Source organism: Canis lupus, chromosome 22 (genome assembly GCF_011100685.1).
Source record: "Canis lupus familiaris isolate Mischka breed German Shepherd chromosome 22, alternate assembly UU_Cfam_GSD_1.0, whole genome shotgun sequence".
NCBI lineage: Eukaryota > Metazoa > Chordata > Mammalia > Carnivora > Canidae > Canis > Canis lupus.
Genome location: NC_049243.1, coordinates 57178849 through 57197640, shown reverse-complemented (window position 1 = coordinate 57197640; position 18792 = coordinate 57178849). Strand labels below are relative to the sequence as shown.

At 39.5% G+C, this 18792-nt stretch overlaps 1 protein-coding gene across 1 annotated transcript in view; it reads right to left on the bottom strand.

Moving 5' to 3' along the window:
• The window catches only part of TNFSF13B (TNF superfamily member 13b), a 31419-nt gene extending 17798 nt beyond the window's left edge, over nucleotides 1–13621 (bottom strand). The window contains 2 exon segments of the mRNA NM_001161710.2: nucleotides 12849–12936; nucleotides 13034–13621. Of these exon segments, the coding sequence (NP_001155182.1) occupies nucleotides 12849–12936; nucleotides 13034–13390 (445 nt within the window). The 5' untranslated portion in view covers nucleotides 13391–13621.
• Between the last annotated feature and the right edge of the window lie 5171 nt (nucleotides 13622–18792).

Below are 18792 nucleotides of genomic sequence, written 5' to 3'. Positions count from 1 at the left end.
TTGGCCTCATGAGTTGCTGCTTATGTGTCGTCAACCTCATCAGTGCTGTTTACCTCTTTGCTTTCAGCTCTTCCATTTTAGGAAATCTAATGTCCATTATCATCTTCTCTCTAGTACAATCCTTTAAGACTCTCCAATTCAACAGATCTGGCCTTAAAGTATGTATTATTGCTCACAAAAAGTGGGTCAAAATAGCAATACTGCTTTTTCACATCTCCCAGTAGCACAGATAGCCAACCACAAGAGTTTTGAGAATGCACAGTCGAAGGTAAGAAACACAATGCTGGTAACAACTATAATGGTCATCAATGTCTTTGGTTTTCAAGTCTTGCATACATCCTTCTCTCTACTACAACTGAAGGAAACTTGAAGAGTGTGAGAATAATCTATCTTTTTAACTAAACAGGGTGACAGCATACATTAAAACCTTTCTGTATGATGGGGATATACATATTTCTAAATATATATATTTTATATTATAATAATGTGTGAAAAAAAGGATAATTGATAAGTACAAATTTACAGCATAATATTGATTCATAACATTGTATTTTGTGTAAAATGTTTCTAAAACAAAAATATTATATTGATGGCAAAAATAGTTTACAAAAGAGAATTCCTAAAATAAGAGTTTTTAGAACAAAAATAATTTGCTATTGCTCAATATTTGATATAATAAAATCCAACCAACCTCACAGTGAGAATACATTTAAATATTTTCCATACGGAAAACATTTTGAGTTTGAAAGCCATGTGTATGACATTTTTGCAGAGCCTGTGTGGCTCAGTCTGTTAAGCATCTGCCTTCGGCTCAGGTCATGATCCCAGCCCCACATTGGGCTCCTTGCTCAGTGGGGAGTCTGCCTCTCCCTCTTCTCCCCACCCCCCCATGCTCTCTCTCTCAAATAAATAAAATCTTAAAAAAATAAGTATGACACCTATGCTACATTCAAACACCATTTAATTAGGAGAAGGGATTTGACAGTTTATGGGATTGCTAGTATCTGCTGTATTATTTTCTGTATTGGAACTAGACGTTTTCAAACTAGAATTGGGTTTACTGTACATTATTTCAAGAAAGTTCAACCTAATATAAACTACCATAAATAATGCAGTTATTGCAGATTATGCGTAATTCCAGTAGAAAGCACAGAGCTTCCCCCATTACATCTGCCCCATTCATATGAACCTCACCTACTTGTTCCTGATCATCCTTCTTACTCAGCTCATTGAAGCTGCTTCGAAGCTCCTCAGTCTGGATGAGAGGCCCTTCCTGCATTTCCCTGTATCTCTTCTTCCTTCCGTCCTCTTACTTACTGCACCATAGTTTCTGAAGGTGATGCCTCTCTCCTATTGCTGCATACTTTACCTATCAGTATATGGAAGTCATGTAGTTTGATTTTTATGGAACTAATTTTTTAAATTTTATTTATTTATTCATGAGAGAGAGGCAGAGACATAGGCAGAGGGAGAAGCAGGCTCCCTGTGAAGAGCCCAACATGGGACTGATCCCAGAACCCTGGGGTCACAATCTGAGCCAAGGGCAGATGCTCAACCACCAAGCCACCCAGCTGTCCCTGGAACTAGTTTTGAATAAATAATCAGTGGAAAAGTCTAACTAGGAGAAATCCCATAAAGATCTAAATATTGATCTAATGATGGACATGGATTTAAGAAGAAATTGAAGAAAACATGACTTTGGGATAAACATTCCTTAAGGAATGGGAATACAAGAATTTAGGGGTAAAAAAAATGGATTTTAGAGTTTTATTTGACCATTGATAAACAGTTTGCCAAAACGAGTTAACAGGGTTTTAAAAGTCTTTCTAGAGATCTAAATTGTATATATTTGACTTACCAGAAAAGCTTTTAAAAATTCAGAATTTTTAATCTTGAGAGGGCCTGCCTGATACATGTTGTGCTTTAGAAAGATCATAATGCATCCTTGTGTAGAATAAAATGCAGAGAGTATGAAAGCAAAGGGTCAACTGTTGACTGGTAGTAAATATAACATGAGGATTTGATCTCAGAAGCAATTATATAAATAGAGCATCCGAGGTACATTGTGAGAAAAAAAATTAAAAGTTTGTAACTAATGAGTATGTGTCTGAAGAAGAATTAAAAACTAATAATGAAAACACGATTTCAATTCTGGATAATTCAGAAAGATGGTTGTACTACAATCCTGAGGCAGTACAAAAGGGGAGCTGGTTCTTTGGAGGTTTTGGAAAGAGGTTGATAAAATAAAATAGAAATTACAAGTGTCAACAGGAGTAAAGAAAGATATCTCAATGTAAGATTTGTGTGTGTGTGTGTGTGTGTGTGTGTGTGTGTGTGTGTGCTGAGTCCTAAGCACTAACTGGGCATTGTTACATACCCTTCATAATGTGAGTGTATCTTCTATGCCTAAAGCACTGCAGGATATACAAAATGGCAGCCCTTTGCCTTGCCTCATAAACATCAAGAGTAAAAAAGCAGACAAAAAAAATTAAACAAACCCCGGAAAACAAGATGCCATCTTCATAAGTTATTTCATTTTACAACTGATGAACTATTTTAATTTAAAATTACTAATTTTATAATCGAGTCATCATCTCCACAGGATATGTTTTTATTTTTATTTTGCCATGACTTCTTTGCATCACTTTAGAATATTTCTCATTATTAATGATGTATACTCATAAAGCCCTGGATATCAGTAACTTACCAGTGAAGAAAATTAGCTTCATGCAAATTGCACAACATGCAAACATACTTGAAGTTAAGGAAGGTAAAAACAAAGAGAGAAATACACAACTGAATGCTTGGAGAAAGCTACCAGAGAGCTGCACAACGAACTCTTACACCTTCAACTCCTCCTTGGATATTTCTGTCTAGATGTCACACTGATAATTCAAACTCAACATGACCCACATCGATCTCTTTTCCTTCCTCACATGCACTCACCTCCTGCTCATTTTCTCTTAGTGGCTATAACCATCCTCTGAGCTGCCCAATCTAGAAACTTTGTAAAAATGCCAGATTGCTTCCTCTGCAATCTTGAAACCCAGCAAATAATTCAGTTCTAATGGTTTGAATTTTCAAGTTTTGCTCAGTCACTTATCTCATTCAATAATTTCACTGAACAGTAAATTTAGGTCATGGGTTGTGCTCTGGATAGCAAAAAAAGAAAAGAAACAGAGAATACACAATCCCTACCCCTATGGAGCTTCTGATCTAGTGGAAGGAACAGGTATGAATCAACATCACGAATACAGAATTGAAGTTGCAAGAGAAACACAGTGCCCAGACTTTGGCCCAATCAGGAAGGCTTCTCTGAAAGGGATGCTTAAACTGAAGTCAGAAGAAAGAAGGGGGGCATGAACATTCCAGACAAAATTAACAATCATGAGTATATACAAAGGCTGAGGTTGGAAAGACATAAGTATGGCCAAAGGGGAGAAAGACAGACAGACAAAGAGAGACAGGGAGAGGACAACACACAAGGACAAGACAAGCATGGCAGCCATGTTCAGATTTCTACACTCTGGACAATTGTACTCATCCACTGAATTGTGCCTCTTCTCTTTTCTGCAATTTCGATTCCATTGCTTGCATTCCCTCCAGACTTCCTTTCCTAAACCAAATTTTATCTTGTCCTTGTAACATTTATAAGTCCTTCAGTGGGTTTTCCCTGCACACAAAACCCAAGTCTACCTTTACACCTCCATCCTCCCACCGCACACAGAATGGGAGCTCAGCCTCATGCCTCCGTGACTGTGTATCCACCATTCCCTCTGGCTACATATTCCTCACCTTGACATCTGGTGAAATCCATCCATCCCTCAGGGCTCAGACCAAATATCAACCCTTTCCCTCATCCTTCTAGCTAAATATTTGATCCTATTATACTTTGTGCACACATCTACTGAAATAGCATTTCATGATCCATCCTAATCATTTCTATTATTGTCTCACTCCCTAGGTTGAGCCACTTGATATTAAGGACCATCACTTACAAATTTGCAGTGTCTGGTTTACATCAGAATAAAAAAAAGAAAAGAAAGAAAATTTGTGCAATCATTTAGAAACAAAAATAGACATCATAACAATATCCAACTTTTTCCAAATGGTTCTTAAAACTAAAATGCTTGAGGGCAAATAGGTTCTATAAAAACCACCACCACCACTGATATCTGGACTCTCTAACAATAAGTCCTTGGGCCCAGGGTTATTTGGAAAAGACTTTACATTGCAAATAATCCTCAACAATAAGGATTTTGAGTTTTCATTTGTAGACCTGTAGCACACTATACTATTTTTTGAAGCAAATGGTTGTGCAGTATTTCTCTAAAATTTTGTGCTATTTCCCAGAAGAAGTTCTAGTGTAGCAGATGGGAGAGAAACAGAACAAACTGTGAAGTGTGACCTCACAGTCAGTGTCAGAAGCTGTCACAGGGTAGTTATTTGCAGTCATCTCCCCATCTACCCCAAACGGCCCAACCATAGGAGGAGGAAGAGAAAGCCTGAACTTGTAAGAACACTTCAGGAGATTTTCCTTTGCAAAAATCCAAGCAAAGGAAGAATGCCAAGGCGGTGGCAGGCATTCTGTCACAGTAATGCCACTTCTTGCCTGTTGTAACTTCATGATGCATCACTGTTCCCATATCCTGGAACATTGTCACTTCTTCCCCAAATCTGCTCAGTCTTCAAAATTCAGCTCAGCTCTTAACCATCATGGTGTCGACCATCGTTCAGCCTGTGATCTGAGCCAATATCCTGTGATACCACAGCTAAATGTCCTCTTATTGGTACTCATGTAGATAACAATCTAGGCCTCTGGGGGACCCAACAGATTGTGTCAAATCTGGTGCATTACTTGACCATCAAGCATGTACAGCTTGCATAACGGAAAAAAAAAAAAAAAAAAAAAAACCTCAGAATTTGTAGTCATTCATCTCATTTGATAACTTTCCTGAACGCTAAATTGGGGTCATGTATTGTGCTCCAGAGAGCAAAAGCCAATAACACCAACCTAATAGGGGTTACCGAGAAGGTAAATGGTATCACAGATGCACAGAGCTCAACCCAGAGCTTGTGCATGTAACATACCCAATAACTTTTCCACTCTCCTCGTTTCTGTATATTCTGGAGTGCTCACCTCAGACCTCTGCACAGTGGATGTTTCCTCTGTTTTTGAGCAATATCTCTTTCTTCTCTAACTCTTAAGAAATGAGAACATCTTTTATTTTTTAAAACACTGTATTTATTTGAGAGAGAGCAAGAGCAGATTTGTGCAAGCGGGGTGACAGGGAGAGAATCTCAGGCAGAGCCCTCATGGAGCGCAGAGCCCGACATGGGGTCGATCTCAGGACCTTGAAATCATGACCTGAGCCAAATCCAAAAATTAACTGAACTCACAGAGCCCCCCCCAACCCAAGAGCCATTAGAATACTCTTTTTTTTTTTAAAGATTTTACCTATTTATTCATGAGAGACAGACAGAGAGAGAGAGAGAGAGAGAGAGAGAGGCAGAGACACAGGCAGAGGGAGAAGCAGGCTCCATGCAAGGAGCCCAATATGGGACTTGATCCCGGGTCTCCAGGATCACTCCCTGGGCTGAAAGGCGGCGCTAAACCGCTGAACCACCTGGGCTGCCCTAGAATACTCTTTAAAAGAAAATCTAACCACAAGAAAAGTGCAGTTGCCCAATACAGTTCTTTTAAATAGGACTTGACTTATAAAAATAATAATTAAACATTAAAATGAATATCATCCATTCCTACAGGATTATTAACGAGAACAACACATTCTTCAATATTATGAATTTATTTTGAAAATATCAACCCAGGGCACCTGGATGGTTCAATTGGTGAAGCATCTGCCTTCAGCTCAGGTTATGATCCCAGGTCCTGAGATTGGGTCCTGAGATGGAGTCCCACATCAGGCTTAGTGGGGATTCTGTTTCTCCCTCTACCCTCTGCCCCTCGGCCCCACTTGTGCTCACTCTCTCTCATACTCACTCTCTCTCTCAAATAAATACATTTAAAAAATTTAAATATCCCTCCATTTCTGCAATTTTTTTTAAAGTTGAAAGTATAAAGAATTATTGAACCTTTGAGGAGAAAAAGAAAGACCTACCCTGGCCTTCCTTACATACGCTGCCCCTCCCCTCCTCCCACCCTTCACATCGCCCATCTTGTGAACCCCTGCCCAAGATATTTCACTTTTTCATGCTCTTTGCCATTTTGTATTGTAACTTACTCATTAATTGTGTTTATTGATTACTTTCTGTATCTTTCCCCTTCGCAGTAATTTAATCTCCTGTGGGCAGGATACTTTTATCTGTTGTGTTTTCTGATCAGAACCCAACACCTAGAACAGTCCTTAAGACCTGGCAGGCCTGTGGCATACATGGAAGAGATGCAACATCACTTCTGGCTGCTTTGATTGACTCATTTCCTGGCTCTTCTGTTTCCCAAAACTTTAAACTTGACAAAAACAGGGTTCAGAGATTTGGTTGTGAGGTCACTAATTTATTTTATTACTTTTTTGGAAACTGAACAGAAGCCAGCTCTTGCAACACTGAAAAAAAGAAGTAATTATTGAAGCAAGGGGGAAAAAATAGCACTCGGGGAAGCTTCTGGTCAAAGATCACCATGACAGCAGCCAGCTGTTTCTGTTCTAGGAAGGAACACGCCCTTACTGGGTAAAAGCCTCCATCAGCCTAACTTTGGTACAAATTGGATGACATTGTATATGCTCTACATTGTATGCTTTCAACACTCATTTTACAGTCTTGTAAGATACCGCCAAGCCAGAAATGTCAATGAAACAAAGACTGGATGTTACAGACCCATCGGACCTCCCATCTTTCCTTGCAAAGGAGATGGATTATGGATTTTAAGAAAGAATACTCAAAAATGGAGTTCAGTTATTTGTTAAGTACTAATGCTGGTATCTTAATTGTGACAAAGTATTGTAATGTAAGACAACAGGAGACACTGGATGGGGGCTAGATAGCAACTCTCTGCACTACCTTTGCAACTTTCCTATAATTCTAAAATAATTACAAACCAAGAAAGTTTATTTAAAAATGGAGAAAAATAAAGTAGATTGTTCAAAATCTTACAACAAATACTTAGAAGATGAAATATGAGTAATTCCCCCCCTCTTGTTTGTATATTTTGTTCATGCTTTCAACACTGTTTTACTATTATAATTGAGACAAGTATAATACACATTATCAACAAAAATAACTTTTGTATTTCTATAATCTAAAACACATACATTTCTAATAACTTTTAAATTCCCTACTGAATAACAAGAGTTAAAATATAAAGGTTACCTGATTTTATTAATAAACTGAGCTCAGTGGAAATCCATTTGAAAGAACCCATTCTCTTGATGGCTCTTGGTATGGTTATCTCTACATTTTTTAAGTGGATGGAATAGTTAGATGAGAACTGAACTACAGGGATCATGATGATTCCATTTGTGAAGAAATTTTAACATGTAATGTTTCAAAGCCAGATCACTTTAGTTATTAATTTTATTTGGGAATATCTCCAAATACACTTATGGGCTGAAAAGTGAACTTTTGGCTAATGCATGCCATTTGGCAATTCTTTGATCCTGGATTTCCCCACATTTCTGTTTGTTAGATTACAATCAGAAATTATCTTATGAAACACAGAAACTTAATAAGACTTCCATTTGAAACACAACACAATTAAGAAAAACAAAACCGGAGCCAAATACCCAAAGTGTATAACTAAGCAAGAGGCAGCATTTACCCTTGAGAGGACTGGAAGAATGTCAAGTGGGCACGTGGGCTGAGGCTGATGTCGTCCCTTCATCTACTGCTATTCGTTTTGTGAATACTCACCAAGCTGTCTCCTTAAGATACGTGCCCTTTTCCACATGTAAATAATACTTCAATTAAAACCAAAACATTAAAGAAAACCCGAAATCCATGAAATTAGAGTTAGATTGCTGAATATGTGAGTTTATCTCTGACTCTTCAGCGAACCCAGATTGTGCCTCTACCTGGTGAACCAAGAAGGTCTGGGACAAGGGGCCCCTGAACTCTCCCTGCAACTCTAGCCTTGCAAGCAACCTCATCCTTTGGCAAATTAGCTGCTTTCAATGTCAAGTTAAAAAATTGCATAAGATGGCCTCTGATCTAAACCTGAGAAATGAAGAAATATGGGAAAATCACTCCCTCTTCAAATGATGCCAAGTCATTGCATCTTACCTCATAGTAAGCCCCAAATCAATCAGCAAATATTCATAGAACACCTACTGTGTGGAAGTATCACAATGAATGTGCCAAAGAAAGAGGACCTGGACCACAGAAGCCTCTACTCTTAGGTTGTACAGACAGGACACATACAAACCTCCCCTGGGTGCTATGTAATCCCAGGTGTGCTACATACTGAGGATGTGGTATGTTCTACCCCAACACCCTGGAGTTTATTTACAAACTGAACAAGCACACAATAAAACTGAAGTGCTGCTGAAATTTAGATTGGATTTACAGAGAAATAAAAATGGGCAACGTCCTGGGGTGTTATTTAGCAATAGTTAGTTCTGAACCTATTTGACATAGTTATAAAATGATGGCACACTGATATTGAGGAGTATATGTAGAAAGCAGACTACTCTTTAAAAAAATCTGAAACAATATTATAATTCTGTTAAGTACAAGTCCAGTAAGGGTGTTGATGTGGCTCAAAACTATCCATGAGATTGAATGCTACAATATTTGTTGAAAATTCTGTATATTTTAAAACAGTTTAATAAGCTATTTAAAAATCCCAGAACTCCAAAATCACAACAAAACCTTTTTAATAATTAACTATGAAAGAACAGTAAAACCTAAGAAAATTCTATCTAATTGGGAAATTTAAGATTTGTTATTTAATAAAAAGATATTAAGCATTATTGGTTATATAAATTAAACAGTGAACAAATTCATTTTCATCTTCAGAGTTACAATTTGCATAAAATTCCAACAGAAACTGTCAATGGTTCTATAATGCATATAGAAAATGAATAAATAAGAACAAGAATGGACAGTTTGAAAGTAACAGGGACAACCTAAAGTTTTTGAGGCTTACTTAATAAAATCAGGACAAGGGGTGCCTGGGTGGCTCAGTCGGTTAAGTGTCCAACTTGTGGTTTTGACTCAGGTCATGACCTCGGGGTCCTGGGATTGAGCTCCACATCTGGCTTCCTGCTCAGTGGGGTATCTGCCTTTCCCTCTGCCTCTGCCACTGCCTTCAGCTCATAGTCTCTCTCTCTCTCAAATAAATAAACAAATATCTTAAAAAAAAATCAGAACTAGAATAGAAACAAACAAAAACAAAGAAAGTTGCATAGATTCAAATTATACAGAATTTTCTCAACTCCAAAGAAAGGACATTACCAAACAGAGAAAGAAAGAAAGAAAGAAAGAAAGAAAGAAAGAAAGAAAGAAAGAAAGAAAGAAAGAAAGGAGTCAAGGAGTTCCAGACAACCCTCTTGGTTACATACACATTACTCTTGTAGTACTAAGCAAATTACATTTTCCCTGCACAGAAGGATGGCATCTAAAATGACATTCAAGCCAGTTTCACCAATGAGGAATAGCAGATATGACCTGTAACTGAGGTCCTCCTCTTCAAGGAGAGGAGATCTCCTCTCAGATCTATGGACGTTATGAGTGTTAGTGTGTATATATATGGGGGGTACTATTTATTGCATATATATGTTATCTATACATATTTGATATATTTATATACATACTATATATACCTATACTAATATATATATATAATGTATATATACATACATATATACTATATAAAAGGTCTATATATATACTATATATATACTATATAAAAGGTCTATGAAAATCTCAGGCAAATTATGATTATGAAAATAGCAGTTATATCTGGGCTGTGGAAACTGGGTAAATTTTTATTCACTTGATACAATTTTTTGTTACTTTCCAAACTTTCTAAAAATTACAAATTTATTTAGAGAAAATTTTTAATCAGTATATGATTTTTGGATGCCATAGAATCACAAATTTGTAAAATTTTGCACATAGGAGGAAAATTTAAATATAATAGAGGGTATTTATGGAAGTGGGACTCTGGGAGTTAATTAATTTCTTATTCAATGTCGTTTCTTCTTAAACCTGCTATAATGAGCCCTTTGCAGCTCTTTTGCAATGGTAAAGTTAAGGATTATTCATAAACCTAATGTGCAGAGACTGGAGGATACTAGCACGGAGGTTGAAGAAGATTGAAACATTCTGACTCTATGAGATATTAAAGCTCATTATATTACAAAATACTTAACATATTTTATTTAATACAGATAAAAAGAATAATAAATCAATGAAAATGTCTCAAAATAGATTCAACTATATGTGAGAAACTTAATACAACACAGTAAGCTTTCCAATGCAAACAAGTTAAAAAGAATCATCTAATAAATTTAGTTGAGATATTAGGAATAATTTAGAAGGAAAAAAATTAAAGAAGAAAGGGTAAGTTAAAGCTAGTAGACATGATCTACCAAATGAATGCCAGGAGGATTAAGGAGTTAAATAACAGCAAACTAAAACACAAAGTTGTAAACAAGTCAAAGTGGTAGAGAATAGAATAGGCTATGTAAGAAATTATGAAGAAATACATTTTTAGCTTTAACGTATGACAGAGATCAGAAGGAAAAGTTTATCATATTACATACACAGATGTAAAATCTCTGTACACATTTTAAATAAGCAAGATATTGGGAAGATATTTACAGCAAAATTTTGATAAACAGAATGTTTAATATAGTTCATTCAAATCACAAAGAATTAGGACAAATGAGGGAAGTTATAAATAAAAATTAGCAGAAGATAAAATTAGAAGTTATGTAAATACGCAGAAATTCTTATTTGTAAGCAAATAACAAATTACATTTGAGATACTGTTTACAACTACCAAGCTAGCCAACATAAATTTTAAAAGATAAAACACTAAGAATGTGGAGAACTTGTACAGTGCATTTCTGACTACAATACATTTATAATTCATTTTGGAAGCAACATGGCAAAAGGGAGTAAGGGTGATAAAGATGTTTATCCTCTTTATTTCTGATATTCTTTCTTTGGAACATGTAATTCATCAGAAATAAGAGGGTGGCCCAGGTGGTGCAGCGGTTTAGCGCCGCCTTCGGCCCAGGATGTGATCCTGGAGTTCCAGGATCGAGTCCCACGTGGAGCCTGCTTCTCCCTCTGACTGTGTCTCTGCCTCTCTCTCTCTCTCTGTGTGTGTGTCTCTCATGAATAAATAAGTAAAATCTTAAAAAAAAAAAAAAAGAAAAAAGAAAAAAGAAATCTGCACAAAAGTTTTGGAAATGGTCATGTTAAATAACTGTGTGACAGGAAACTAACATGGATGTGTGAGAATAACTTAGTAGTAGGGAAAATGCTTATTGCATAATGATAAGTGAACACAAAAATAAATCCATAGTATATATGCTGTATTTTTTCAGTTAGGTAGGAAATACATATGATAAAATTGCAAAGTATGAAAATAATTCATGTGTTAAAGTATAGTAAAAGTACTCACATTTCCTAGTTTATATATATTTAAACCCAACTGTTTCTGATACTTGACACAAAGCATATGTAGAAAATTATGGTTTTAAGGAAGAGGTAAGAATTTTCTTTCCATGAATAAGGCAGTTAGTGAATACATTTCCAGCCAAAGCACCTAATGTGTGTGAGTGTGTGTGTGTGGTCTGACGGAAGAACACCTAGTCTCTAAGTCATGTGCTTCCCTCCACAAGTACAAATACATATGTACAGAACTACACCTGTTCTGCTCACCTCAAGGCCAACGTGAGGACTTAAGGAAATGGTAGCCGTGACAATAACTATCCCAGCATGCGCCAAGCAGGCCCATGCTGTTTGCTCAAAACGTGTTCTTTCAAAAAAAGGAAAGAGAAAGAAGAAAAGAAAAGAAAAGAAAAGAAAAGAAAAAAAAAGAAAGAAAAGAAAAGAAAAGAAAGAAAAGAAAAGAAAAGAAAAGAAAAGAAAAGAAAAGAAAAGAAAAGAAAAGGAATGATACCAGGGATTGTTTAAGTTGTGATATTATTGAATGAATGTAATGCTCTTTTTCATCGTTGAAATGCAGGAACTAGAATCAAACATTTGGGGAAGCTCTGCCCAATCCAAGGTTTCTGGAATCTCTAAGACTGTGGAATAAGTGGGACAGAAAGAAAGGCAGCAATCATGAAAGAACTCTTCCTGGAAAAGTTCCTGGAAAAGCATTAAAGAAAAGCTTTAAAATCTGTGTGTATACGCATGCATGCGTGCGTGTGTGCATGTGTGTGTGTGTAAAATGAACTTTTTTAGAACTACAGCAATAAACAAATCACAAACACACACCTGCTCCCAACAGGAGCTTCACTGGGCTGCATGGCACACAAGGTGCCCTCAGGAAGTGTTTACCTTTACCTGACTGTCCATGACTCAGGTAGACAGAACCTATACTGACCTGAAGCGCTTTCCTGCTGGAGTGATGGACACTGTTTCCAACACAGGCACGATCTATTGGAGGAAGACTCTGGGCTCTTTCTCATCCTTTATGCTGCCAGGACAGCAGGGCCCTCACTATGCTCATTGGAGGACAAAACGTGGCGTGCAGGCTCATCAATGTGCCAATGCACAGGCTGTGCCCTAAAGCCACATCTGGTGTAAATGCACCTCTCACAGTCTTTGAGTACTGATCAATCAACTCTCGGGACCTCAAAGCAGAGGCCAGCCTCCACACCTGTGGATGCCAGGCTCCCTGGCTCCCAAATGCTTCTGCACCCAAAACTTACCTGTTTCTTCCGGCCCCTGAATGGCACGCTTGTTTCTGCTGCTTTGGCTGGAGTTGCCTTCTCCTGCAGCGGATGGTGCCAAGATTCCCTAAGGAGAGAAAAACCCCAAGTTATTGCAAAGATATCTGAGGTGTGGGGGGCAGTGGTGCGGGGCAAACCTGGGGCCGCAGCTGCTGCAAACTCACGTTCAGAGCTGAGGTGACAGCTGGGGTCTCCCGCATGGCTGCCCTGGGGGCCCTGGCTCTGGCCTGCGGAGGGCCTGGCAGCCGCTCAGGCTCAGCGTGCTGTTCCCGCAGCTCCGCCCGGAGGCTCCCCAGCTCCGCTTGCAAGGCAGCCGCCCTGTGGAAAGACACCACGGAGAGGCAGCAGGCCGTCAGGGCCAGTAGCAGGGTCACGGCCAGCAGCGTTCCATCTTTGGAGCATGGGACAGAGGGGCTTTCCTTCAGGGGGAGGATGGAGACACACTCCTTCAGTTTCATTTCTTCTCCCCTCTCAAGGCAAGGAGAAAGGCGTGACTGCTGGCCTTCTGTGCAGCCATCCATGGCACTCCCGCAACTTTGAAGGTTTGGACCTTTCGAGTAAGTGAGCGCAGGGACCGGATCATTTCCTGTGAGCTGTGCTTGCTCATGTCCTACACGGACTACATGGCCTGGCCCCGTGGTCGCCCTCAGGAGAGCTCTCCTGAGCTTCCCTCCGTCTGCCTGGCCGCATCGCGGGGCCCCCCCGGTATGATAGGTCTTCCTGGCACTGGCCCTTCTATTCGATTGCCCAATCATTTCCTCATTTCACTTTCAGTTTTTGTAAGAATTTTAATCGCATCTAAGACACACACACACACACACACAAACGGGCCTCGGGCATCCATTGGTATGACAGGACATGGGGTTTGAGCTGGTACACTTGGGACAGCTGGACAGGTACCGGAGGAGCCGCCGGTGGCAGGACGGGAGCCACTCTGCTCGGGGCCACATGGCTTCGGAGGGCAGGGGAAAACACACTGACGTTCCTGCTGCTGTAATAAAAATAATTAATGCGAAGGTCAGATAAGCTAAGTACTAGCACTGAACTGTACTCAGCTGGAGAATGATTTATGAACAGTTTCAGAGTAGGAAATAAAACGAGATTTCCTCAGGGGAGGCACAGACATCCACTGGGGAATATTCTTTTTATTATTATCTTAGCAATGAGATAAAAAGAATGTGACTAAATTTGGGGGATGTAGTTAGATTACACATGAGGGCTTCTTTATATGCAGGGGATGCATTTTGAAGGGAAACATGTGTACTGCGTTCCTTCTGGGACTCACTGCCCGGCAGGCAGCCACGCACAGGACGGCCAAGCTGGGAAGCACTCCCACTAAGCTCCAAGTGTCCGCTCAGGCCGACAGCATCTGGGAAAACTGGCCTTATCTCCAGCTCCAAGTGCCTCAGTCCAGCCCACCATGAACTAAGTGCTCTTTCCCTAAAGCAGCTAATCTACTGGTCCTTATTAGGTTGACCCTGCCCCAATCTACTGTGTCTGTGAACAACCTGATTCAGCCCAGAGTCATGGTAGCTCCAAATCATGGCTGCTGGATGTGGTCTTGCCGCCAAGACACGTCTTGATGGCTAGCTCCTGAGTACTTCCTGGGGTCTGGCTGCTCGGCTCCTAGGACCTGCATGTTGTGTCAGGAGCTCACACTTCAACAAATGCTACTGAGCAATTGCCAAGGCCTGGCTGGGCCTGAGTCCTCCATGTGCCACGACTGGAGCGCTAGCTCTGTCTCACATGATGTCCCTATGCCAGCTTCAAAAGGAAAGTCACAGAAATAACGTAAGTGAGGGTAGGAGCTCCAGAGCCAGGGTGTGAATCCTCACTCTCCTTGGTCAAAACACATGGTGTGTCTGGGATTCGGTTTTCTGTCTGTGAAATGGGATGGTAAGGGTCCTTGGGAACTGTAACAGGGCTTATAGGAACCAGGACAAACTAGATTTAATATGCTTCCATTTCTCATCCATTTTCACTCATGACATGAACTATTTTTCTTTATTACAAATGGCACCATCACAGACGTCTTCGTGCGGGTCTCCTTGGAATGTCTGCAGGGATTTCCCCGGGAGACACCTGCTAGGGTGTCAGCACATCTTCACCTCTGTCAGGAGTCACAGAGCAGCCTCCCTGAGGAGTTCCTGCTTCCTCCCCGGCTCACGAGGGGTGACGTCACCAGACACTCATTTTTACCTGCTAGGTTCCTTTATGTCTGTGAGTTCTAAGACCTTGTTAAATGACTTTTACAGAACTTGGAAAAAAAAAATAACACCTCTAAAAAGTTCTTTTGAAGATTACCTTGGCCGCCCAAAGCAGCTGTTCTCCGATCTCTCAGGTGAGTGCGTGAGCAGACTCCTTTGTGTCAGATGTCACGTAATACACGTCTTCTGTCATAGTTCTTGCTTCCAGGCCAATCAGGGGGACATACACTAGAGAAAAAGAAAAAAAGAAAAGAAAGAAAAGAAAAGAAAAGAAAAGAAAAGAAAAGAAAAGAAAAGAAAAGAAAAGAAAAGAAAAGGAAAAGAAAGAGAAAGAAAGAAAGAAAGAAGAAAGAAAGAAAGAAAGAAAGAAAGAAAGAAAGAAAGAAAGAAAGAAAGAAAGAAAGAAAGAAGAAAAGAAAAGGAAAGAAAAGAAAGAATCAGTTTGGGGATTATACTAAACCCTTCTGACTGAAAGTAAGGGAAGCTCACTCAGGTTTATGTGTGTGTGTTAATATTACCCAAAGACATATGGAATAAAAGAATTTGAGGCAGTGCTAGAAATTCATCGCTCTGTGCTTTTACTCAGGACACTTGTAGCCACCGCTTCTTTCTGTGAGTTGACTTTCTTCCACTTTTGGTGGGACACTCTTGTCCATATGCTGCTGTAAAAATTGCAGAGAGGGGGAATAGTTCGATTGCGTTAGAGAATTAGTTCTGCCTTCATTGCTCTTTTGGATAGACACCTTCATGGCCGACTGTCTTCAGAGAGTACCACTGACCAGCCTATGTGTAGGTCAGTTTAAAACAAGTGTCTCATCTTGGATCAAGTGGTGGGCAGCCCTAAGCATAGAGAGGGCTGGTGCTTCTTCCACAGAAGGCGGCAGGCCGGTGGCTTCCCCTGACCCAGATGTGAGGCTCACGGCTACTGCCATGTGCACATCCTTCACAGTGATCACACGACCAAATTTCTCTGAAGACAAGTGGAAACCAAGCAGCATTCATGTGCTCCTGAATTTCTTATTAGAGGAACAAAAGGAAGTTACTACTCCATAAATCAAGGATCTGTTTCCTGCTGAGGAAATGTCTTGACAATAATTTAACTGAAATTCTGTTAAACAAATAGCTTGCCACTCATTGAATAACACCCCACACCACAAGTTTATTCAGGGAAGGAAGCTACCATACCTGAGCCACAGAGTGCTCTCTGCCAGGATGCAGCTACTTCTTACCTACTTTTTTTTCCTCACCTGAAATAGAAAATATTCCCGTGTATCACAGCTACACCACTTGTAATAAATGAATCCGTATTGCTTGTCCCATCCACTCAGGACTGGGCAGATAGGAACATGTAAGAGTATAGGTGAAAAGAATTTAAGTTATGAGTTTATCCAAGGGTGTGAACCAGAGAATAAAATATTAAAAAAAAAAACGTAATTAGGAACTTCTGGCTTAATAGTATTATGAACATTTAGCGCCTTTAGGAAACCTCTCTTAGACCTCTTCTTTGAGGATAAATTATCTTTATTGAGGATGTGGACCTCTCAACTACGTGAACAAGAGCTCTTCTAGATATGTGGATGTAGCTACAATGGATCTCGGTAAAACTGGCTTCCTAAAGAGCTCAAAACGTGGTAAACAGCTGGATACAAATAATTATTACATTTGAGAAACAATCATGTTGTTTTCTTTTGGATATATGCAGTCAGTGAAACTGATTTGTAAGGCTAAATGCTAATCACCTGGTAACTGTGAAGTAATGATGTATTTTTCTGGTCATTTTGTGTACAAAAAAATAATCCGGGCAATGCTGATTCCTATTTCTCAATAGTTACACTAAAAAGAGGAGCATGTGCATTTACTGGAGCTTAATTTGTGTCACTCTTGGGAAAAACATCCACTTTTGTTAATGATTTAGTTTCATTTGCAAATATGTCTTTAGTTTGTTGGGGCGCTGCTTTCAGACGTAATGCTGTTGAACAACAGTGTTTAAATGTGTGCTTTCAATAAATTTCTGTCGACCTCAATACTATTTTCAATGATAGTGCAGTTTAGTTTGCTCTTCTTTCCCCTTGTAACACCAACATGAATAAAATTTTAATTAGTATTAAGGTGGGTATGTGTCAGTCAATGCCATCATCTACCTATTCCATATACATGAATGAATCTGTCCATACCACATATAAGGCCACAGAATACACACTTACACCTAGGGACACTTGAATAAAAACTGGTCATATTCAACCCATCTCGAAAACACTTAGAGAAACGATAGAGTAATTGTTTCAATCGAGTAGAAGTAGAGTAATGAATCTCTGTAAGATTTCATGCAAGAAGTCTTACCCTCTGCCTCTAAAAATTATTAAGGCAGAACTTGCAAACATTTAAAATAATTTATTTGAAATTTTGTTCAATAAATGTCAGAAGTAAAGTGATGGAGGTGGAGTGCCCAGGTCAGACATGTATGTCTGCATGCCTAAGGTTGCTTCACCATCTAAACAGACTCTTTTCTGCCCAAAATCTAGAAACTGATTTTTTTCCCTACCTTCAGCACCACTTTATTATTTTTTTTTAATTTAAATTCAAGGGGCACTTGGTGGCACAATTGGTTAAGTGTCCAACTCTTGATTTCGGCTCAGGTCATGATCTCAGGGTTGTGAGATCAAACCACATATCAGACTTCTCTCTGGGCATGGAGCCTGCTTAAAAGTCTCTTTCTCTCTCTCCACCTCTGCCCCTCCCCCAGCCCCTGCCTATATGTGCACTCTTTCTCTCTCTCTCTCTCTCATAAACTAATGCAAGTTAGTTCACATATAATGTACTGGTTTCAGGAGTAGATTTCAGTGACTTATCACTTACATATAACACTCAGTGCACATCCCAAGTGCCCTCCTTAATGCCCATCACCCAGTTACCCCATCTCCCTGCCCACCTCCCCTCTAGCAACCCTCAGTTTGTCTCCTATTGTTAAGACTCTCTTATGGTTTGCTTCCCTCTCTGTTTTTATCTTATTTTATTTTTCTTCCCCTTCCCCTATGTTCATCTGTTTTATTTCTTAAACTGCACATATTTATTTCTTAAATTGCACATATGAGTGAAATCATATGGTATTTGTCTTTCTCTGACTGATTTATTTTGCTCAGCATAATACCCTCTAGTTCCTTCCACATCATTGCAAATGGCAATAGTTCATTCTTTTTCATGGCTGAGTAATCCATTTATGTATGTATATATGTATGTGTATATATATGTGTGTGTGTGTGTGTGTGTGTGTATCCCCTGCATCTGATTTTTTTAAATTAATTAATTTATTTATGATAGACATAGAGAGAGAGAGAGAGGCAGAGACACGGAAGGAGGGAGAAGCAGGCTCCATGCCGGGAGCCCGACGTGGGACTCGATCCCAGGACTCCAGGATCGCGCCCTGGGCCAAAGGCAGGAGCTAACCGCCGAGCCACCCAGGGATTCCACCCCCTGCATCTTCTTTATCCATTCATCAGTCGATGGACATTTGGGTGTCGCCCATAATCTGGTTACTGTGGACAGTGCTGCTACCAACATTGGGGTGCATGTGCCCCCTTGAATCAGCATTTTTTGGGTGGAATCAGCATCCTTATATCCTTTGGAAAAACACCTAATAGTACAATTGCTGGGTTGTAGGGTAGAAACTGATTTTGTTTAGGTGTCTGTCTTTGTGGGATGCTGACCAATTGCACTTT